General features: G+C 43.9%; 1 protein-coding gene across 1 annotated transcript in view; it reads right to left on the minus strand.

Moving 5' to 3' along the window:
• Positions 1-1,285: 1,285 nt before the first annotated feature.
• SLCO3A1 (solute carrier organic anion transporter family member 3A1) overlaps positions 1,286-24,973 on the minus strand; it is a 383,290-nt gene continuing 359,602 nt past the window's right edge. The window contains exon 10 of the mRNA XM_068275155.1: positions 1,286-4,925. Within this exon, the coding sequence (XP_068131256.1) occupies positions 4,546-4,925 (380 nt within the window). The 3' untranslated portion in view covers positions 1,286-4,545. The remainder of the gene's footprint in view (positions 4,926-24,973) is intronic.

Genomic DNA, 24,973 nt, shown 5'->3' on the forward strand with positions numbered 1-24,973 from the left:
GTGTCTGTCAGTCAGATACAAACATACAAGTTAAGTACATTTGTACACTTAGAAGAACTTTGGACAACCAGTTTCATCTGCTAATATACAACATTTGCTAAAGTCCCTTTGAGAATGGCCAAGCAACACAATTGTTTCATAGCCCAATCCAAGAGGTCACACATGACAATGACTGTATGGAACACAACTGAAATGTTCTTGTAGATGTATAAAGTAATCAGTTATGGTTTATGCTCTGCTACTGATATGTGTTTTCATGTAAAGAGCAGCTTTATTCCCTTTACTAATAGCATTAAAAGTAACCTCTGCTATGTGAGCAAATAGAGGATTGAGGATCGTATGGATACTTTTGACTAAAATTAGTGTCATTGCCTTGCTCCTAACTTGCTATTGTATGTTTAGATTTGAACTGGTGACTTTCCGTTTCCATGGTGACACACTTTCTATGTTTTGCTGTTTGATTTGTTCATATCTTCCTAACATCTTGATGACGTGTTAATTGTATGTTTATATAGCTTACTAGTAGACCTAAGCACGTTTAAAAACGGGCTCTAGGTCTGTGTTGGAACCCCCCCTCCCGTGGCCGCCGCACAGTCAGTGTGCCCGTCGGTCGCACACACGCCCGCTGGCCACCCCCTGTCCCGTCCTGCTCCTGTCCCAAGGCTGTCCGTGCGGCACATGTGCAGTAGCACAAACGCACACACACACACACACACACACACACACAGGGACAGGGACGTAGAGACGCAGGGGGATTATTAGATAGGATGTCATGCATCTGACTTTATTATCCCCCCCCCTTTCCGCAAGGGGATAGGTTGTCCCGTTCATGTATTCCTCTCTTTATGAACCCAATAAAAAAAAACCTTTGAAACTAAAAGTAACCTGTGATCAATGGTGCACAAATTACTGCTTTTTCTCCACAGTGTGAGATGGTCATGGTGGATCTGGTTAAGTCCATCCATGTAATTGTGTTGTTTTGTGGACATGTCCAGTGGACATTTCATAGATACTATCTAATCTATTCTAGCTATGACAAGTCCATGTTCTGTGCTGTGTCTGGAAAAGTAGTGCTCAAGACTCTGTGTTCTGCTGCTGCCACACAGGAAGCTTGGCCATACCGGTAGTAATCAAGACTTTGGAATACAATTACAGCTACATGGGACTAAATTAGTCTGAGGTCATAAACCTTTACACAATAGTGTTTCCCAAATAAATGTTCAGCTTTACCAAGCTGTCCTCTTTAAAGGGAACCTGAAGTTAGAGGTATAAGGGGGGGGGGGGGGGGTTGTCATATTTATTTCTTTTTAAACAATATCAGTTGCCTGGCTGTCTTGCTGATCACTTTGGCTGCAGAAGTGTCCAAATCACAAACCTGAAATGAGCATGCAATCCACCATAGGAGTAAAAAGCAATTGGCAATCAGGGAAACAACAGTCAGGATGATACAGGAATGTTTCCTTATAGAAATCTGTGCAGCCAATATTATTTGAAATGGGCATGCAGCTAATCTTGTCAGATTTTTGTCAGAAACATTGGATCTGCATACATGATTAGGGTCTATGGCTAAAAGTATTAGAAGCAGAGGATAAGAAGGGCTGCCAGACAACTGCAATTGCGTAAAATAAAATAAATATGTCAGCCTCGATATCCCTTTCTGAAGTCTGAAGGGAAAATAAGAAAAAACAGACACTTGCCTAAGGAAAGGGAAGGCTCTGGGTCCTGCCTTCTGCAGGATGCTTTGGAAGTACTCAGTGGAGCACTGAGGCTCTCATGCGCACCCGCACATGCGCAGTACAGAGCTGCCCATCTTTGGGAGCACTCAGGCCCCAAAGACTTCTGAAGCCTCCCGTGATGGGAAATCTGAACGGGGGGCAGCCAACGTTGAAACGCAGGGACCTTGAGAGGAACGGGAAGGCTCATTAGGACCCAGAGCCTTCCCTCTCCTTAGGTATCTGTTTTTATTGTCACTTAAGATTCTCTTTGGGAGCTGTTTACGCCAAGGTGTCAGTTTAATCCAACACTTTCTAAGAGGGTGAAGAAGTCAATTTCCCTTTGGAAAGATGCTGACTCTACACTAATGGAATGTATGTTGCACACCATTAAAGTAAAAATGCAAATTAACAGTGGCATTACTGCAGGTGGTCACTGGATGAGCTTCTCTGCACATCAATTCCATAGGGATTGAATCTATTGTGCCATCTTCAATACAGTGTATAAGTCATGTTCTGCACTTTAGTAAATAGTCCTACCACATTCATTCATTAAAAAAAATGGCTGGAGCTATGCAGGTAATAAAGAGCAGTGGCATTGCATACTCTATGTCAAACTGATAAGAGTTCCAATAGGAGAGTTTGGCACTTTTTTGCACACTTACTAGTGTTACTAGAGAAGGTTGTACAGCACAGGGGGGATAGTACAACGTTTGGTTGAGTAGCACCTTCTTACCACTGCCTAAAAATAAAGAGCAGCTATTTTTCCATTATTTTTTTTTGAATAAGCAACAATTTTTAGTTCTACATGAAGTGGAATAAGACAAAACTGAACTGGAATTCTGCACATGGATAATCTAATTCAGAAGGCAATAACTGGCGAACCCGCAGCTTGATTAATAGATCAAGCTGTTGGATAATAATCAGCAGCTCCCAAATCAAATTACCTCTATGCAAAGTTCTGGTCCAGCACCTGCTTAATTCCACTTCATGGACTTTGAAGAAAAAAATAAATAAAAGAAACAATGTATTTGAATAAAAAAATGATCTCTATAATTGACCAGGGACTGCTAAAGTTTTCTTGTTAAGAAAGATAATGTATTTTAAACATGGTGGATTTATGTTTAAAGTAAAAAAAAAAAAAGTTTTTCAGACTAAAGTATCAAAAGTCATGAAACAAGGCATGGGGCAATGTTTTTTTTGTTTTTTTGTACTTCATTTCCTCCATCCAACGATTACTTCATGTTGTGTCTTGTGGCACCTGGCATATCTATTGACGGAGGAAGAAGACTATCTCCAATATTCTATGAAGATATCTTGATAGAACATATGGGTTAACAGTTTTAGCTATCCTTGGAGAAGGAATTACTTGGCATTGGATTATTGGGTGAAGGGAGCCCTGGATTAGGCACAAAGAGGTAATACAGCTCTACAAACCTAACCCTTTAGCTTACCCTTGTTCTGTAAGTAAAATAACAAGTTTACTTGTAGCATATGAGAATGTGAGAAGATATTCTTCAAGGGCAATCTTAGATCATCGCATAATTATGTAACATAACGGTAATTGACTAGTTACCATAACACCCTTATATTACTTCTGCAGATAACTAAATCAAGAGATAATGACTTCAGCTTACTTCTATGCAATTCTGAACAGCTGAACGATCACTGGTTATTTTACTCTGTAGCTTATCTTGAATTTGACATTCTACAGCGTTCTGCTTGGCATCTCATCACATTACCAAGCACACAGTATCCTATTCATACACATGGTACCTTTTTACACAATAGGGACATTTACAAAAGCTAGTTTTCCGATCTATAGAGCAATATTTTACCTATATCTAATAAACAAATTTTCACTTTAAATTTTCAAACAGTACTCAAGAAACTTTCACAAGGTCTGTAACTATTTTTTTTTACAACATTCACCAGTTCTTATAAATGTCCCCAGCTGTGTCTCCATCGCATTACTGGGAGTACAGTGGACTCAACACCCAGTCTTAACAAGAAATCTGCAAATACGTCTATAATATAACCTAACGTTATCCAGTGGAAGAAATAGTTGTCATTTGGGTTAAAATGGTATCTGCCAGGTACATTCTAAAACTTACCAACCAAAATGTACAACATTGATATTGAGAATGAATGGCTCCTATTCAATACAGCATGGAGCTGTATCTTTTGTGAGGATGGTTTTCGCTCTGAAGTGCGAGTCACAAATTCTGTAGGATAAAAGAAGTGAAGTGGGCCTCTACTGAACAGGAAGCCATGAACCATTACAGAGATTGTTAATGGGATACAAAGCTTGGTGACAATACAGAGTAATATTTCAATCCATGATCTTGCGTAAAATAGGAAATTAAAACTGAATCTAACAGTGTTTTTTTCCACATCTTATAAGTCATTAGGTTGATTAGGATTTATTAAAGCCTGGTTCTTTCTGCCATTCACAGAGATGGGAGAGCTGCTCTAAAGTGTAGTGTGCTGTCAGCCATCATTCAGCAAATGGGTTGCATTTATATGAATCTAAAATATGCCAAGTTGTAGGCTGGAAGCATGCCAGCCTTGTATAGCTTCTCCTCTTGCAGCGTGACTCTGCTGGGCTCACCAATAAAAACAAGCCAAAAAGGCTTGATGCAGTATCCAACCTGCTGGAAGATCAGATGCTGAAGGCCTGAGAACAAACGACTGCCTCGTCCTTTCCAAATATCAAACAGCGGATCAGTAAACCAAATACCATCTAAAGTCAGACAGAGGGAAATAATTTAAATTTGTCCTTCAAAAATAAATAATCTCTTCCATAGACAATGGTCAGTCCATCTATCTTCTACTATAAAACAGATTCCATGTTTTCACACCATTCGTGGTCTTCAAGATTATAGATGAATTTTGTCCTATTCGTTTTATTTTGGGTGATAGTTTCTCTGCCCAGGTTATCTAAGGTCAAAGTCGATGCAAAGAACTCACTTGTTGTGAGTCCTCCCTCATGATTTTTGATGTACCTCTTATAGTTTTTCCTTAAGCACTGCCACGTAGTGGTATATAAGATGAATGCTAAGGATTTCAGTGTTATAGCAATGCTGACATACAGATATCTGTAAGCGACGTTATCATAAAGTGCACAAGCTCCTTGTTCCCCACAAAATGTGCTCCAGAAAAGGCAGGTGGAATCAATGCCAGCTCCAAAGATCAGCGGTGGAGGGATAAAGCCTACAAGAAAAAGAAGATTTCAGTATTCATAAAGTCACATTGTATGATTTTAATACTGTATAAAATGCACACAATAAAGGCAAATTAAGAACTATCAAAAATAGTTGTAAATTAACTCCTTCGTATCATAACTACAATGGAATTCATAGGCTACCAAAGCAGGTCCTTGCTTTGGACACCCTCTTAGTCACACACACTTTTCCTGCAGTGCTGTTGATTTGAGGCCTCTAAAATTGGGCTGCACATAGCAGCTTGAGTTTGGAAGCTTCAGAAGTCGGTCAAAGCAGCTCCAGGAATGGAGAATTCTAATTGGCTGGAGATATTATAAAGAACTTATAATGTGGCAAGTCTCTTGTGAAGCTTCACCACTGCTTCATTTATGAGCAGAGTGAGACAAAAAAGTGAGAGACAAAAATAATGAATGGGGAAGAGAAAGAGAGAGAGACTGTGAACAAAAATTAAAAAATTAAATTATGAAAAATATATATGTCCTAACTGTTATGTTGCTGATAACAAACTAATGACAGCTATGCAGGTTACCCATAGGGCAGCCAATGCAGGTGACACAGGCTTCAATAAAGCTGGGCAGTAGACACAAAAGCAGGGCACAAATAAGAGGCGCACAAGGAGTGACCAGCTTGTGTCTGCCTGTATTCTCCTGCTTCTGCCAGGCAGCTGGGCTGGTCTTTCATGCACATTCTGTATCGTGCCCCTGAATGAATAGGCTGGTGTTGTCCAGTAAGCAGTATGTACATTGTATGAGTGGAATGTTTATTTTAACCTCTTGAGCCTGACCAGGCCATTTTTTTTTACAATTTGGCACTTCACAAATTTAATGGTTTATAGCTTGGTCACACAACTTAGCAACCAAATGACCATTTACCTCCTTTTCTTCTCACAAATAGAGCTTTCTTTTGGTGGTATTTGATTGCTGCTGCTATTTTTAGTTTTTATTTTATTAATCAAAAAGCCCCGAAATGTATTTAAAAAAATACCAACATGCAGATAATTTAATTGGCTTCCCCCTAAATTGGCCCTAGACTACGATACATACACTACATGATACATATATAGACATCTGGCTATAGCAGGGATTAGACTGTGAGCATCTCCGAGGGACAGTTAGTGACAAGACTATATACTCAGTACAGCACTGCAGAATATGTCAGAGCTATATAAAAACTTAAACCGTTATTTATTAAAAAAACAGCCTGCCAGCTCTGATTATTGGCTGGCAGGCTGATCGTTAGGGTCTGCTTCACTCATGGGAGCTCCCGCCAAATTTCGTTCCTTGCGAGATGACGCATATACTGTATGCGTCACGGAAGAACAAGAGAGCCGTGGTCCCGCTGCCATTTTGCATTAGGCGGTCCTCAACTGGATAAAACTCCAATGTTGTAGCCAACTGAGGATACCGCCGGATATGTTGTGTTGAATGTGTTGTGTTGGCCTCTCAAGCTTGTGGGTGCTCACCTCAGTTTTGTGTCCAGTGCATCTTTCCTTTTAGGATTTTCTTCTGGTTATACTACAGTGCATTGTCCTCAGTATTATTACTATTGTTCCAAGTAAAGGTGCTTTGCATCATCAAGCTTTAGATTTAACCAGGGCCATAACTAGGGGGGGAGCTGTGTGGGGAAGGGCTCCAACTACTACTGTGAAGATCCTGGTGGCCACACTTGTTTTATGACCCTTGTAAGATGGGCCCCTAGGCTGTGAGGGTCACAGAGTCAAAGGAAGGGTTGTGAACATTAAAGAGAACTGGAGGTGTTTTAAGAATGCTATTAGGACACAGAGGCTGGTTCTGCATACAATGACCAGCCTCAATTACTATACTCCACCCCCCCCCCGGCCCCTTCTGCGCTCTGCTGTCCACCAGAAAAAAAATGCAGTGCTAGCGACATGCAGCTTGTTGCTAGCCGGCTGTTTACATCCAGGCTGTCATTTACCGCCGCTCCCCCGCCTCCTCTATAGCGCCGCTCCCCGCCTGTGTCCCCGCCCTCCAATCAGCTTACGGAGGCAGGGAGGTAAGGGAGCAGCGCTATAGAGGATGTGGGGGGAAGTGCTAGCAGTGCTAGCCAGCACTGCGTTTTTTCCTGGTGGACAGCAGAGCGCAGGAGGGGCCTGGGGAGGGGGGGTGGAGTATAGTAATTGAGGCTGGTCATTGTATGCAGAACCAGCCTCTGACTTGGGCTATTGTTTGGGGAAACTTTGACACTCGGTGTGGGGATAGCTTTATACTGTGTTTATTATGTTGTGCACTATTTTCTCCTGACGACGCCCTCTATTAGGGTGAAACAATTGTTGAGAGCACTGTAAATATTGGCACTTATGCACCCACTTATACTTGTTACTCCAGTTACCTTCTGTGAAGGAGGATTACCTATATCCTTGACCCCTATGGGGTCTCTTCAATAAGTGTTCAATCACAAGAAAATGTATGCGTGCTCTACGCCAAGCTTAACCCTTTCAAGTCTAGCTGTGCAAATCTGGCTAAAATGGCTTATCATGAGACATGCTCATGCAGAAATGCATCTGCTTTCGCATGCCAAACTTTGCAGGGTCAAAAACCAATACCGCGAAGCGGTTGCCCTGCGGGAATTAGTTCATGCTATACAGCACTATCCAGGAGCGCCTCGGGGAGGCTTCCCATTGCCCCCCCGGGCGGCTCTTCCCGGCGCTGGCCACGCTGGGGAGATCGCCTGCACCCCCCAGCCTCCGCCTCCGGGGTGCCGCTGTGTGGGTTCCAGGCGGTGAGAGTGCCTGGGACCCCCGCGGCCCCCCGGTTGTATGGGGGCAATGGGAAGCCTCCTCGTGGCGCCCCTGGATAGTGCTGTATAGCATGAGCTAATTCCCGCAGGGCGATTGTTTTGCGGTTTTTGGTTTTGACCCTGCATATTTAGGCATGCGAAAGCAAATGCTTATTTGCATGAGCAATGTCTCGTGATTAGCCAATAGGCCAAATTTGCAAAGCCAGATTTGTCAGGTTCACTTGGTTGATGCACACATGTTCTTTCTCTGATTGTAGTTAGCATTGCATTTCTTTTTTCTGAGGGCAGGTAGTGAGTGGCTTGTTTTAGGAGGTGAGAGCCCTGGAGCAGGCTATTTGCGCCTGTCCGCCCCTTATGTGTCGCGCCCAGGTTATGCGCATACAGCAGAACGCAATGGACGTTGAGGTAAGTGCCTGTTTTTAATCTTGGGAGGTGTGTGCGGGCGGCTCTTCCCGGCGCTGGCCACGCTGGGGAGATCGCCTGCACCCCCCAGCCTCCGCCTCCGGGGTGCCGCTGTGTGGGTTCCAGGCGGTGAGAGTGCCTGGGACCCCCGCGGCCCCCCGGTTGTATGGGGGCAATGGGAAGCCTCCTCGTGGCGCCCCTGGATAGTGCTGTATAGCATGAGCTAATTCCCGCAGGGCGATTGTTTTGCGGTTTTTGGTTTTGACCCTGCATATTTAGGCATGCGAAAGCAAATGCTTATTTGCATGAGCAATGTCTCGTGATTAGCCAATAGGCCAAATTTGCAAAGCCAGATTTGTCAGGTTCACTTGGTTGATGCACACATGTTCTTTCTCTGATTGTAGTTAGCATTGCATTTCTTTTTTCTGAGGGCAGGTAGTGAGTGGCTTGTTTTAGGAGGTGAGAGCCCTGGAGCAGGCTATTTGCGCCTGTCCGCCCCTTATGTGTCGCGCCCAGGTTATGCGCATACAGCAGAACGCAATGGACGTTGAGGTAAGTGCCTGTTTTTAATCTTGGGAGGTGTGTGCGGGCGGCTCTTCCCGGCGCTGGCCACGCTGGGGAGATCGCCTGCACCCCCCAGCCTCCGCCTCCGGGGTGCCGCTGTGTGGGTTCCAGGCGGTGAGAGTGCCTGGGACCCCCGCGGCCCCCCGGTTGTATGGGGGCAATGGGAAGCCTCCTCGTGGCGCCCCTGGATAGTGCTGTATAGCATGAGCTAATTCCCGCAGGGCGATTGTTTTGCGGTTTTTGGTTTTGACCCTGCATATTTAGGCATGCGAAAGCAAATGCTTATTTGCATGAGCAATGTCTCGTGATTAGCCAATAGGCCAAATTTGCAAAGCCAGATTTGTCAGGTTCACTTGGTTGATGCACACATGTTCTTTCTCTGATTGTAGTTAGCATTGCATTTCTTTTTTCTGAGGGCAGGTAGTGAGTGGCTTGTTTTAGGAGGTGAGAGCCCTGGAGCAGGCTATTTGCGCCTGTCCGCCCCTTATGTGTCGCGCCCAGGTTATGCGCATACAGCAGAACGCAATGGACGTTGAGGTAAGTGCCTGTTTTTAATCTTGGGAGGTGTGTGCGGGCGGCTCTTCCCGGCGCTGGCCACGCTGGGGAGATCGCCTGCACCCCCCAGCCTCCGCCTCCGGGGTGCCGCTGTGTGGGTTCCAGGCGGTGAGAGTGCCTGGGACCCCCGCGGCCCCCCGGTTGTATGGGGGCAATGGGAAGCCTCCTCGTGGCGCCCCTGGATAGTGCTGTATAGCATGAGCTAATTCCCGCAGGGCGATTGTTTTGCGGTTTTTGGTTTTGACCCTGCATATTTAGGCATGCGAAAGCAAATGCTTATTTGCATGAGCAATGTCTCGTGATTAGCCAATAGGCCAAATTTGCAAAGCCAGATTTGTCAGGTTCACTTGGTTGATGCACACATGTTCTTTCTCTGATTGTAGTTAGCATTGCATTTCTTTTTTCTGAGGGCAGGTAGTGAGTGGCTTGTTTTAGGAGGTGAGAGCCCTGGAGCAGGCTATTTGCGCCTGTCCGCCCCTTATGTGTCGCGCCCAGGTTATGCGCATACAGCAGAACGCAATGGACGTTGAGGTAAGTGCCTGTTTTTAATCTTGGGAGGTGTGTGCGGGCGGCTCTTCCCGGCGCTGGCCACGCTGGGGAGATCGCCTGCACCCCCCAGCCTCCGCCTCCGGGGTGCCGCTGTGTGGGTTCCAGGCGGTGAGAGTGCCTGGGACCCCCGCGGCCCCCCGGTTGTATGGGGGCAATGGGAAGCCTCCTCGTGGCGCCCCTGGATAGTGCTGTATAGCATGAGCTAATTCCCGCAGGGCGATTGTTTTGCGGTTTTTGGTTTTGACCCTGCATATTTAGGCATGCGAAAGCAAATGCTTATTTGCATGAGCAATGTCTCGTGATTAGCCAATAGGCCAAATTTGCAAAGCCAGATTTGTCAGGTTCACTTGGTTGATGCACACATGTTCTTTCTCTGATTGTAGTTAGCATTGCATTTCTTTTTTCTGAGGGCAGGTAGTGAGTGGCTTGTTTTAGGAGGTGAGAGCCCTGGAGCAGGCTATTTGCGCCTGTCCGCCCCTTATGTGTCGCGCCCAGGTTATGCGCATACAGCAGAACGCAATGGACGTTGAGGTAAGTGCCTGTTTTTAATCTTGGGAGGTGTGTGCGGGCGGCTCTTCCCGGCGCTGGCCACGCTGGGGAGATCGCCTGCACCCCCCAGCCTCCGCCTCCGGGGTGCCGCTGTGTGGGTTCCAGGCGGTGAGAGTGCCTGGGACCCCCGCGGCCCCCCGGTTGTATGGGGGCAATGGGAAGCCTCCTCGTGGCGCCCCTGGATAGTGCTGTATAGCATGAGCTAATTCCCGCAGGGCGATTGTTTTGCGGTTTTTGGTTTTGACCCTGCATATTTAGGCATGCGAAAGCAAATGCTTATTTGCATGAGCAATGTCTCGTGATTAGCCAATAGGCCAAATTTGCAAAGCCAGATTTGTCAGGTTCACTTGGTTGATGCACACATGTTCTTTCTCTGATTGTAGTCTTCAATAAGTGTGGCCGACTGTAATATTGACCTGTGTGCTAGTAGACTGCACCCCAGTATCAGGGGAACTTGCACCCAGTGTTCTTGCCACAATTGTGTGACTTATATAGGTATCTCATTTTACAGGAAATAGAACTGTGATACAGGTCTCATATGGTGACACTGGGGCAGAGATAGCTACACCTCACTGATAAAAAGTTGACCAGTGGGGGGGATCAGCAGCCCCTAGTGTTTAAATCACCAATGACCACCCACACAGCCCTTTATCCCTCACTATTTGAGACAGGAAACCTCCCATGTACTATTACAACAATCATATTGTCGTGTATATGGGACAGGTCTACTATTGACCAAGTTTCTGGTATTTATGGTTTAGCCCTCTGGGCAATGTGCAATTGAACGGCGGTAAATGACAGCTTGGATGTAAACAAGCTGCATGTCACTAGCACAGCGGGTTTTTTTTCTGGGAGACAGCAGAGCGATGGGGGGAGGGGGGGGGGGCAAAGTATAGTAACAGAGGCTGGTCATTGTATGCAGAACCATCCTCTGTGTCCTAATAGCATTCTTAAAACCCACCTCGGGTTCTCTTTAAGGTGCCCCATCAATGCTTTGCGGGGGCATGAAATGTAGTTACACCCCTGGGGGTGACCCTCTCGGTTTCTGTTTTTACAGTTACATGCTTGCACCAAAAGATTCAGCATTAGCCTCTCCTAGAGCTCAAATTAGCAAATTGCAATACATAAAAGCCTGGTTCAAGTTTTTGACAAGATTACCTCATACACTCATTGTCAAATAAAAAATCTGTAAGCCAGATGCCAAATAATACGTTTTACTTAATCATCATCACCACTGTATTTCAGTACTAACAGGTCGAACATAACTAGAGAGAGCACATAAAGTGTACTGTGTTTGGGACACACATGGTATTTATATGTGGCAAAGTTCTGATATCTTTTTAAATGTATCCATAGATATTTCACATTGTGTTTTTAGTAGACAAGACAAATAACATTTATATTGCACTTTTCTCCTGGCGGACTCAAAGTGCCAGAGCTGCAGCCACTAGGACGTGCTCTATAGGCAGTAGCAGTGTTAGGGAGACTTCCGTAAGGTCTCCTACTGAAAAAGTGCTGGCTTACTGAACAGGCAGAGCTGAGATTCAAACCCTGGTCGCCTGTGTCAGAGGCAGAGCCCTTAACCATTATACCATCCAGCCACAGCTGGATGGTGTAGAAGACCTGTAGATCCTGGCTCTTCTATACTAACACAATTACTACAACAAGAAGGTTTCCATAGGAGATCAGCTCTTTCTCAGTGGACTTTGCGTTTATTGCTCTTAAGCACCTCCTGCAAAAATGAAGGTACTGTGCTATAACAGAGAACTCCACATCAGCTTATTAGTGCTGAGCTGCCTGTGGCTTATCTCTGTAACATCAGAGGAGAGCTGGGAGGGCTGTGCACAGTTGCACGCACTTCATTATCCATATAATTCTCAGACACAAAGATCACACTCTTAACTGGAAGAAAATAGTCCTATATCCTCACTCCCTCAAACAGTCAACATGTTGTTTCCATTTATACGTCAACAACACAAATGTTGCCTTTAGCAATGAAACAAATATCATACTTTGTCAGCAATCAAGAAAACACGACAGAGAGCCCGCAGGATTTCCATAAGACAGATATCGAAGGGTTGGAAAAAAATGACTGCATTCCTTTGTTCATGTAGGAGCTAAATTCAGTTCATAATCTGCTAAACATCACAGAGTCTCCAGAGTACATTTGCAAAATGGGAAGTAGGTGACCTAGTTGTCATAACTGCCAGATAGAGTAGCTAGTCGTGGCGTCCTGCCTGCCAAGTCTCATTAATATTCAGCCTGTCTTTGTGATTTAGATTTCGTCTCACTAATTTCAAACTTAACAGAAATGAGTTTTTGGCTATAAATAATCAAAATGTTGTGACTCTCTGTGCTCTCTGCAGAGTTTACAAAGAAGTGGTGATAGAAGGAGACGTATACCGTCCATTTTATAGCACTAGCTCAATACCTGAACTCACAGTCTACCACGTGACATCTCTCATAGGCTTCAGGCCCTACATAGCCTATTTTCACCAACACAAAGGTGTACCCAAGCTGTGATAGGGTCATTGTTGGAGCAAGAATAAGCATATTTTAAAAAATTCATTCACAGACATCTTCCAGCCTGCACAAATACCTCTACAAGCTATTAAATTCCCATCTCTAACCCAAAAAAAGTATCTTCATTTTGGATACCGAGTGAAATAAAAACAAGAGCACAGTCTCTTAAAGTTTTATTGCTGTCACAATTAGAAGAATTTCCTTCACTCCTGATTTGGAAAAGAAGTGAGTAAGGCACAATTTAGGTTTAGTTCACACTGCAAGAGCTTAAGGGCTCTTTCACATCAGAGCTTGCGTTGCGTTAGAGAACGCTCAAAGCATACATTTTGTTGTATGCGTTTTAATGCGTTTTGATTCACAGACATCTTCCAGAGCCCTAAGGGCTCCTTCACATTAGGGCATGATTTTCTGCGTTTCAACGCAACGGGTAAAGTTTGCGTTACCCAAGGTGAAATGAAAGTCCATAGACTTTCATTTTAGCTTTCACATATAATGCAGCCTTTTTGTGCGTTGCGTTACACTGCACCCAGGCGCAGTTTTTTGGCCGACGCTAGTTTTATGCGTTACAATGTTAGTCAATGTAAAACGCACACTATGCGCGTTTTTAATCCGTTAACGCAGGCAATCAGTCCCAGAATGCAACAGAGGAACAATGTAGAAAGTGGAAAATAAAAGAAAAAAAAATACCTGCGTTTTCCTATGTGCTGTAATGCATTGAAAACGGATTAAAAACGCACACTCACTGCAGTGCAACGCATATCAAAACGCATTAAAACGCATGCAACAAAACGTATGCTTTGAGCGTTCTCCAACGCAAGCTTTGATGTCAAAGAGCCCTTAGCGCTTTGTGATTTGAAAAGCTCTTGCTAATGTGGGCTTGATTTACAAAAGAGTGCTAACTGTTAGCACGGGCGTTTTCGCGCCTAATGAATTTATGGTTTCGCGCGCAAAAACGATATCGATTTCGCAGGAAAATTCCGTTTGCGCGCGAAAACGTTATCGTTTCGCACGGAAATTTTTGATCGCGCGCAATGCGAAAATTCGCGCGAAAACGCCCGTGCTAACAGTTAGCACTCTTTTGTGAATCAGGCCCTATGTGTGCGATCCCACTTGAGCAATGTGATTTTATATAAATCACCCATATCATTGCATTACAAGAGCTTTTCAAATCACTAGCGCTAAAAAAAGTTCTTACAGTGTGAACCAAACCTTAATGTTTTATTGCTGTCTGTATTCCCAATTGGGAGAATTTCCTACACTTCTGATCCTGAAAAGAAGTGAGCAAGGCCCCATTTAGGGCTAGTTCACACTGTAAGAGCTTTTTGTAAGTGCTTGTGGTGCAACTGAGCAGAATTACCGGGACTGATTGTGGCTGACCGGAGGCACCAGGGAGGACGACAAGGGATGCATCTGTGCTCATGGGCTGGAGGAAGCCCAGAGTGAGTATAAAATATTTTTAACCCGCGATCTCAGGTTTCCTTTAAGGGTTAGGCACCAAATACTGATATTTTACCATATGAATGTTGTAGAATATCAATAAAACTACCGATATTCTACTACCACTATCCTGCGTCCTTTTAAATGGGCACCTTTTTTAAATATCTGCTTCTATATTCCTGTCAATTCAACTTTCTACTTAATATTGTAACCCAGGTCTAGAAGAATGACCGATGTCAACAGATATATCCTCTATGAACTGCTTTCCCATCTCTCTTAGAGCTTGTTCACACTATGGGCTGGTGCACACCACAAAAGCTTTTTAAATGCTCGAGATTTTAAAAGCTCTTGCTAATGCAATGCTATGTGGAATTTTTAAAAATCACAAGGCTCCAGTGTGCACACTCACATAGGATAACATTAGCAGGAGCCTTTCAAATCACAAAGCGCTCAGAAAAGCTCTTCTGGTGTGCACCAGCCCTGTAAGAGCTTTTCGAAATACTTTGCGATTTTAGAAACTCTTGCTAATGTTATCCTATGTGTGTGTTCACACTGGAGCGATGTGATTTTGTAAAAATCTCCCATAGCATTTCATTAGCAAGAGCTTTTAATTAACCTCCCTAGCGGTATGGACAGAAATGTCCGTTCAAAAAAACATGCTGTGAACAGTATAAACATGCATACACATCAATACTCTCCTGCACTGTATACTAGACCCTTGCTTGACACATTTTGGCAAGTTACAGGGAAAAAAAAGTTTTAAAAATAAATTTTATCACTGTTTGCACAGAAATCCTGGGGAAATTGAACGCTGGGAAGGTTAAAATCTCTAGTGCTTAACCTCCTTGACGGTAATCCCGAGCTGAGCTCGGGGTATGCCGCCGGAGGTCGCCGCTCAGGCCCTGCTGGGCCGATTTGCGTTCTGAAAAAAGCAGCACACGCAGCCGGCACTTTGCCAGCCGCGTGTGCTGCCCGATCGCCGCCGCTCCGCGGTGATCCGCCGCGTGCAGCGGCGAAAGAGGGTCCCCCCAGCCGCCCGAGCCCAGTGCAGCCGGAACAAACAGTTCCGGCCGGCGCTAGGGGCTGGATCGGGCGGCTCTGACGTCAGGACGTCGACTGACGTCCATGACGTCACTCCGCTCGTCGCCATGGCGACGAGGAAAGCGAAACAAGATAGGCCGCTCATTGCGGCCTATCTTGTTACTTTCGATTGCCGGAGGCGATCGAAAGTACGCTTCCGGAGCGCCCTCTAGTGGGCTTTCATGCAGCCAACTTTCAGTTGGCTGCATGAAATAGTTTTTTTTTAATTTAAAAAAAACCCTCCCGCAGCCTCCCTGGCGATTTTAATAGAACGCCAGGGAGGTTAAAAACCTATTGTGGTGTGAATCAGCCCTTAGGGCTGGTGCACACCAGAGCGGTTCTGAAGCTTTTTATAAAACGCTTGCAGGGGAAAACCGCTTGGCTAATGAAAGTGAATGGGATGGTGCACACCAGAGCGGCTCGTTTTTTTCCACAAACTCACTCGGGGGCTGCAGCATTTTTTAGATTTCTGCTGCGTTTCTGCCTCAATGTGAAAGTATAGGAAAGTGGAAAATGGCTCTGCAAAAATGCTACATCTGAGCGGTTTTCCCGCCGTTTTTGTTACAGAAGCTGTTCAGTAACAGCTTTTACTGTAACAATATTTGTAATCTGCTACACAAAAACGTTCCAAAAAACGCTAGGCATGTTTAGAAAATGTCTTTAAACATGCCTAAAATCGCTCTGAAACCTGCTTCAAAAACCTCTAGCGTTTTTTGGATCTGCTAGAGGTTTTTGGTGAGCACTGGGCCTTAGTGAGTACTTCACTAAGGACAGGACAAAGACTCTCCAGAGTAAACTTTGACTTTTCTAATCAAATAATTTCAAACACATGTGACCATTTTAGAAGGCATAATTACATAGATTTACACAGTCTGCTTCGAGTATTTAGTCATTCTTAGCTTTGGCAAAATTCTTGGAAATAGCCTATGTTAGCATATTTTTATTTGAGTGACAGAGATAATTCTGCCAAAGCTGGTCATCAGGGCTTTTAAATGATTTAATTGTCATTGTAGATGAAGGACTAGAGAGTATAGAAAAGGTTATCCAGACACTCTCAATCCATTTACCGTAATGCTTAGGTGTAAAAGACCTTGACATATTATTCCATGTTTACTTTGCATGAAGTCATTAGTATAAATGTAATGAGTATTAAAAGAATGAACAATACTTTACTTTCAGGCCTGCTGTTTAAAAGTAATATTCAAAGACATTAAGCTTCTAGGCCTATTATCCTGTATCTTTATCTTTTCCTGTTTGTTCTTGGAAACACACATAAAGAAATATTGCTCAATTATTATAATTGGGCTTATCATCCACTGCGGAGCATTGATGAATCCTAAGTCATAAATTATACTTTGGGATCTGTTAACATCCTGGAGTTATTTTATGTTCTCTTTTTATATTAGCTACACTTAATCTGCTTTCGTAAGACACAAGAAACATTGTGATCTGTAAATCTGAAATGTAATTTAAAGGTCCAATAAAATGACTACACAATGGATTGTGCATTAAAAAAGCAACTCATATTATTATGTATATGAAAGATTAAGTTCTTTACAAGAATAAACAATATAGTAGATAATAGAGGCTTTGGAGACCTTCAAACACACATCAATCTTTTTTTCCAATGAACCTCAGGAAGATCACTTTCGTCATATTTTTGTAGTGTAATATACATTTAAAATAGAGTTATGTTGCATTATACTAACCTCTAAAGGAAATTACAATACTCAGGGCCATATCCTATTCAAGGTGATAAGTATTTTGCAGATGCGAGCTACTTACCACTTTGCCATTGCGCAAGGATTAGCAGCAAATCCTATTGCCAGCTTCCTTCACGCAATGGCCAATCGTTTGGGAGCATTACTCAGGCGAAAGCGTGAGAGATGCTCCCATGTTACGGGCAATGGGGAGCAAGGTTTTATGCTGTGGTGTTGTCTTTCAGCACCACGGCCTCACTCCCCAGAGATGCGCGTGCGCACATCCACCGAACATTGCCGCCACTGCATCTGGGGGTCTCCTTTAACGTCCTGAGGACCGCAGTCTTAAACCCCCCTAGTGACCAGGCCACTTTTTACAAAATAGGCCACTGCAGGGCCGTACAACTCAGCACACAAGTGATTCCACCCCCCCCCTCCCTTTTCTGCCCACCAACAGAGCTTTCTGTTAGTGAACTGTGATTGCTCCACCAATGTTTATTTTTTTTTTATAAACATTTATTTATTTTTTTGATAAATATACCAATTTTTTAAAATTATTTTTTATATTCTCCCTCCCCCGCCAGCCAATCAGTGTGATCGGCTGTCATAGGCTTCAGCCTATGACAGCGGATCGCTGTCTTGCCGCCCAGGGGGAAAGTCATGCTCTGTCATTCAAGCGGGAAAGCGATCCTCTGCAATCTACACTCTGCGAGATCTCGTTCAGCAGAACCAATGGACCTATGCTTGTTTACAGCCAGTGAGTGCATCCAGAGTCCTGGCTAGTTAATTGCAGCTTCCTCAAACCGCTATAGAAAAGCGCTTCACATCAATATCGGAATTTCTCCAAAGTTTATCAAATTTAAAACAGTCTATATTGCAACATACTATTCAATGCTGAAAGCGCCTCTCATTGTACTGGGCAGCTGTACTCACGGCCTCTCAGCGGGGTAGCTTGTTGTCTCTTCGTTGCTCGTTATTCTAGGAGAATCCCATTCAGTGTCTTATCATTTTGCAACATATGCCAATATTTATTAATAATCCTCCTAAATGCCCCCCAGAGCTCCCTGTCTGGCCGCCGCACATTGCCGAAGCCCCCACGTAGCTGCGCCATCCACCCTGTGAATTTACCTACATCTGCCACCTCTAGCCACAAGTCCAGATGCTGTAATTACAGTATATCTCTTACTGTAATTACTGTCTCTTGGAGCCCCGGCAAAGCATCTTTGAAGCTCCCGCCAGGGCTCCCCATTGATCCACTGTCTGAGCCAATGAAAATGGTCTAGACAGTGAACCAATAGGGAGCCTCAGCAGAAGCTTCAAGGATGCTTTGCCGGGCTCTGAGGTACAGTAAGTGCAGTAAGAGATACACTGTAATTACAGCGTTGAGACTTGTGTCGAGAGGCAGCGGATGTCCAGCGGTGGTAGGTAAATTGATAGGGGCGATGGCGCAGTTGCCTGGGGGCTTCGGCAATGTGCGGCAGCCCAACGGGGGAGCTCCTTATTAAAGGAGACCTACAGATCCAGTGGCGCAACACGTGCGTTAGCATGTTTAGACCTGCTCTTTGCAGGTCTAATCTAACGCTCATGCCTGACGGGAAGCATTGCTTCCTGGAGGCATGTAGCCGGAAATTGGTAAAGGTGTAAAGAACTCGCTGGACGATTATATTGCGGTGTGTTAAATTAAATTGAAATAGACGATGCTTCCAACGCCTAATTTAACCACTTCGCCATATCTGGACGCATATATCCGTCCAGATAGGCAGTGGTGCTGCAGCCGTGTGGAGCGCGCGATCGGGCGCGCGCCCGCGCGCGCTCCCGCTGCCCCCCCCCCGATCAGTGAATGGGAATATAATTCCCATTCACCGATCTAAGTCCCCGGCAGAAATACCGACGCTTTCTCATCAGAGAGCGTGGTATTTCTGCCCCCAGGAAACTACTTCTCTTCATTTTAGTTCCTAGATGCGACATTGTTCGCATCCAGGAATTTTTTGAATGTGGCCATCTTGTGGCCAAATAGTAAACTGCACCCACATACCTGTATTGAATAAAAAAATACATTAATTACATCTAAAATTGGCTATTTACCTCCCAAACTAAAATTACCCAAATACATTTTTGTATTAAAAAAAAAATAAAAAAAATTACAATAAAAAAAAAAAAACTACATAAATAGTTACCTAAGGGTCTGAACTTTTTAAATATACATGTCAAGAGAGTATCTTATTAAATTTTTTAAAATTATAAGCTTGTAAATAGTGATGGACGCAAATTGAAAAAATGCACCTTTATTTCTAAATAAAATATCGGCGCCATAAATTGTGATAGGGACGTAATTTAAAGAGAACCCGAGGTGTGTTTAAAGAATGTTATCTGCATACAGAGGCTGGATCTGCCTATACAGCCCAGCCTCTGTTGCTATCCCAAACCCCACTAAGGTCCCCCTGCACTCTACAATCCCTCATAAATCACAGCCGTGCTGTGAGGCTGTGTTTACATCTGTAGTGTCAGTCTCAGCTGCTCCCCCGCCTCCTGCATAGCTCCGGTCCCTGCCCCCGTCCCTTCCCTCCAATCAGCAGGGAGGGAAGGGATGCAGGCGGGGACTGGAGTTCTGCAGGAGGCGGGGAGAGCAGCAGACTGACACTATAGAGATAAACACAGCCAGCTCTGACAAGCTGTTTGTCAGCAGCGTGGCTGTGATTTATAAGGGATTGCAGAGTGCAGGGGGACCTTAGGGGGGTTTGGGATAGCAACAGAGGCTGGGCTGTATAGGCAGATCCAGCCTCTGTATGCAGATAATATTCTTCAAACCCACCTCGGGTTCTCTTTAAATGGTGTAATAAGCGGGACAAATGGGCACATAAAATGCATGGGTTTTAATTACTGTAGCATGTATTAATTTTAAACTATAATGGCCAAAAACTAAGAAATAATGATTTTTTTCCATTTCTATCTTAATCTTCCTGTTAAAATGTATTTACAGTAAAGTGGCTCTTAGCAAAATGTACTACCTAAAGAAAGCCTAATTAGTGGCGGAAAAAACGAGATATAGATCAATTAATTTTGATAAGTAGCGATAAAGTTATTAGCGAATGAATGGGAGGTGAACATTGCTCGGATGCATAAGATTTTCGAAGCTGTAGGCTGAAGTGGTTAAGACCTCCCCAGCTGCAATAGGATATGGCCCTCAGAGTTTTGTACATTAGTTGCTAACTCATTTATGACACCAGAAATGTAATTTGTCATTATGTCCAGTCTAAGAGAACTCATGAAGAAGCATGTGATCAGTTTGGTCAGTCATGATCATGTGCAAAGCAGGATGTGATCACAACAAATCAGGGCTTTGCAAATCTATCAGCTGATCAAACAAATCACATGCTTTTCCATGAGTTCTCCTAGACATGACTATCACTATATGTCACATATTGGAACCAGGAGTGATGAAAACTCAAGAGCTGAAATGAAGGCTAAGCAGGGGAAGGTACCAGCCTCGGCTGCATCATCAGGGTAGGTGGACATGCAGGTAACATGTCATGGAATCCTATTCACTAAACAAAGGATATAATAATGCAGGGATGCACCTGCACGCCAAAACCATACCACCATCCAAAGCCTCCCACCCCTGCCCAACAGCACAGGGACTCTGGAGCCCTGGTCCCGTTTTCAGAATCACCCACTTCCCCCCAAACATTCTGGAAAAAAAACAGATGCTGGGGGAGTTGTGAGTGATTGGGTAAACATTATTGGAAAGGGTTAAGGTAAAATTGAGCCCAAAGCAAGATAGCAACTTTGGCCCATGGATAAGGACTGCCTGGTATTCTTGGTAACAGTTTCATGAGAAGCAAAATGTTACCAAAATGTTACCCTTGTTACAGCGATCCCCTCTGCGCTTAGTCCAACTGACACTATCTGCCCCTGGTTTCTCTCTAGGCCCTAGGCACCTGCCTAGGTTGCCTTGTGGAGAATGCAACTCAGATGCTGCATGTGTGAATGTATGCCTTTTGTGTCTCCTAATTGCCACAATGGTACCTGAGACAGGCAGAGGTGAGATCGATTTCACTGTTGCTAAGTAGGATAAGGCAACAGATACGAAGTCCTGACTGCTGAGGATTAATGTTTTTGTATTACCATCTGTATCCCTTTAAACTGTAATAACATTGGGCATGTGTGAAGAAGGGAATGTGTAAGTTGTGTTGTAAGCAGGATAAATAAATGAGGCTGGTAGTGACAGACGTTACATTAAGTCACATCTCACACACTGCAATCTTTTGCTAGTAAATGCATTTACATTATGGTGAATAGACTTACTTGTGATGGGATTACTGCTGTTATGTAATTATATAAATGTCAGCAGCATTTTCCACTAACAACAGAGCAATATGACTTCCACTGCTAGTGAGGCCATTAAACATCACGTAAAACCATTTGCCCACTTCCCCACTAATGACTATGTCATCTGTAAGGAATTGCCCTGTGTGACATACAGTAAAGCCTGGCATACATTCAAAAAGAAATGTGGCAGATCATGTAAAAGGTAGATATATGCCAGATATCCCTCATTTCAATGCTCTGTTAGCTTGCAACTTCAGATTTGAGCTGCAGATATCTTGTTCAGTGCTGATTTTGATACGGTTTGCATTGTGTTGCATGATGCAGTCCATAATTTTGTACTCTGCAACCTATGACCTCTCCTTTCTCCAGCTGATATCCCTCATGTAGAGAATAGGCATCTCAGACCAATGCTTGCACAGGTCGGGATCTAATGCCATAATTTCCACAAGTGCTGTGCCACATCCATTTTTATGGTCATTTCTAACAGTGAACTCAGCATGAGATGCCTGCTGAGCCAAAATATGACTAAACAGAAGCCAGATTACATGTCCATGTCAAACGCTGGAATGAACTCCACCATTGAACCCTTGAGCCTGCATTCTGCCAGTGTTCCATCACTCACCTGGTGATGAAAATGATGGGGAAACACTGGTTTTAGCTGCTTATGTAAACTTACCTCTAGTCTTGTAGTGCAGGAGGGGCTTGATTACAGCATTTTTGGAAGCAATGATCAATCTTGCCTCTCTTTTTTGTAACGTAAAATTACTAAACTTTTCCAGTAACAAGTGGAGTCACTGTGGCCTCCAGTAACACATGAGGAACATGTGAAGTCACTATCCCTTCCTGTAACATATAAGGTAGACAGACGCCGGAGAGATACGCAGAGAGCCCACTTCTCTTGTGTAGAGTGGCCGAAAGTTACGGGACCCGATATCGGCGATACAGAAGGCTGAGGATAGCGGCGTGGGAGCGATCCGTGTGCATGGAGCTGGAGGAAGCCCCAGGTATGTATAAGACTTATTTTATAACGCCCCTGGTACACTTTAAGCTGAACAATTAAGCAGTTTTGTCTACATGGATAAGCAATAATTAGCACCAGTTCACCACATAGTTTCCAGTGTATAGTTGTGTAAAATGGCGTCCATAAATCAATGCAGCTTTTATTTATTCTGCCCGCACAGATATCAATTTGAGCCTCATGTTACTTTCCTTTCATTAGTTCTAAATTATAACTATATGGAATTTTACAGGAATATCGAGTACAGGAAAATTTAGCATTGAAAAATCAAGTGTCACAAAACAAATGGTTCTCATGTATTATGAATCATACACAAAAAATAAACCGTAATAAATGTTACCGAAACCTAGGTCCTAACACTTTTTACAAGCCAAATCTCTGAGTAATAATTTAGTCTGAATGTTATTAAAATGCTAAACACAATGCACATATTCATATATACCTCCTACTCAGGGCCTAAAAACAGGACGAAAACAATGTTGCTGATTATAACTGTCCAAATCACAGAAGGGTTTACAGCTCTTATCGGATCTACACCGGATCAACAAGCTCACACTAACAGCCATTACATCAATTGTATTTTGCAACCTAATTATATGGAGTACCTTCTGTAAAATTTTATGCATCAACCTAAAAAGAGAACTTTGTGCAGACTACAACACGGGAAGTACACGTATGTCATAACATTTGTAAGTTTCTACAGAAAAAAAACAAAACAAACAAAAACAAGAAATAAAAACAAACTGCATGCTGTTGCTATAATGAACTGTGTTAATAAGTATCAGTGGTTTGGAAAACATGGGATCTTCCAGAAAGAGGGAAAAGCACAGGAGAGACCTGGAGCCCCTTATGGTGTATATGTTATGCAAATGGTATAAATAGGACCAATAAAAGGGGTACTCACAAACCCAGGTTGTGGATCGGCAACCACACTATATAAGCTTTGGGTGTGATGTATCCAATCACGCTGTGTTGAGACTGTTAGGTAGCTCTCCAGAAAAAGTGTAGTTAGGGCCTCTAACAGGCAAAAGTTAGCGGCTCAAACAGACAACTACCTTGTAGACTGTCGTAATGTAACTTAAAAGGGAGGCGCCCCACGATGTTGAAAAGACTTCAAAACAGTTTAAAAGTTAAGAGGAACTTATCTCAGGATGACACATACGGTAGTTTAGGGTAAAAATAAACACACAGACAAAAAGTTGCACGGGAGTCAACCAGCTTGCTCAGGTCAGTAAATAGTGTCTTAGGGCTGGTATTGCAACCTACCTACCATTTCTTTACCCTAACCTACATACGTGTGATCCTAAAGGTAAGTTTCTTACATTTTAAACAGTTTTTAAGTGTTTTATACTTTTTGGGGCGCCTTTCTCCCTTCCAATTCTTAATTATAAGAAAGATACCTTTGCCTCACAATTCAGCCGTGGTTTTATTTCCAGTATTCCACATTGGACATTAATTGCTTAACACTGTAAAACGACACAAACTTATTGGATTAAACTTGGCCATGACAGCTGATGATAGGCCTATTCTGGTAAGAATCTAATTTGTGTACGGGGGCCCCCAATGGCACCTTACCTTCCTACATGTCAGATCTTTGTTGATGTTCAACTGACCCGAGAGCACTTTCGCTCACCCTGCCTGCTGGAAGCCACTCTATCATGTGCTATGCATTGTCCCTGCTCCTCCCTTTATGCTGGTTTCTAGGCTATTGCAACATCAGTTCAAATGTCATCCCCCGACCTGTTGTCAGAGTCATTGTTTCACAATCCCTGCAGGTGTGGGAATTGACAGTGTGTATGTAGCTTAAAGGATACATGAGACTACCTAAAATAGAAAAGATTTACTCCCCTCAGGCTTCTTCCAGTCCTTAGAAGTCTTTTGGGTCCTACCCCAAAGTTCTGCTGTGCTCCAGGCCACCACTGTCCCCTCTATAAGATTGTGCCTGGGTCATGGTCTTCTGCACAAGCACACTGCGTGCAAGCGCTGTAATCACAGCGCAGGAGATTTGGGCGCACACTGAGCAACTTCGGCACTGTCAAAAGACAGAGCAGAAGTTACATTTTAAAACACTATAACTCGGCCTTCAGCAATAGCTGGAAGCTGAATTATATCATTCCCCACTATCCACGTGGACCTAGAGGGGGAATATGAATTAATGTCGCCAGGACTTGTGCAGCAGCAGGATAAGCCATACTGGCTGTATCCTGCGCCCAAGTCTCCCAGCGGTGATTACATATGTACACCATTGCATAGCTCTCGTGATCACACTCCCACGGCCAGGAACTCTCTGTGCTTGCGCAGTTCAAGTCTTTCAACAGAGTCACGCACATGTGCAGAAGACCACAACCCGACCGCAATCTTACAGAGGGGACAGTGGCAGCCTGGAGCAGAGAGCATGGGACCAGATAAACTTCTATTGGCTGAAAGAAGCCCAGGTGAGTAAAACTTTTCTATTTTAGGTAGCCTTATGTATCCTTTAAGAAGTGTAGGGACGTCTTAATAAAATTAGGATAGATATGGCACCTGGCCCAGATGACATCCATTCCTGGGTATTAAAGTGGACCTAAACACAGA

The sequence above is a fragment of the Hyperolius riggenbachi genome, chromosome 3 (assembly GCF_040937935.1).
Source record: "Hyperolius riggenbachi isolate aHypRig1 chromosome 3, aHypRig1.pri, whole genome shotgun sequence".
NCBI lineage: Eukaryota > Metazoa > Chordata > Amphibia > Anura > Hyperoliidae > Hyperolius > Hyperolius riggenbachi.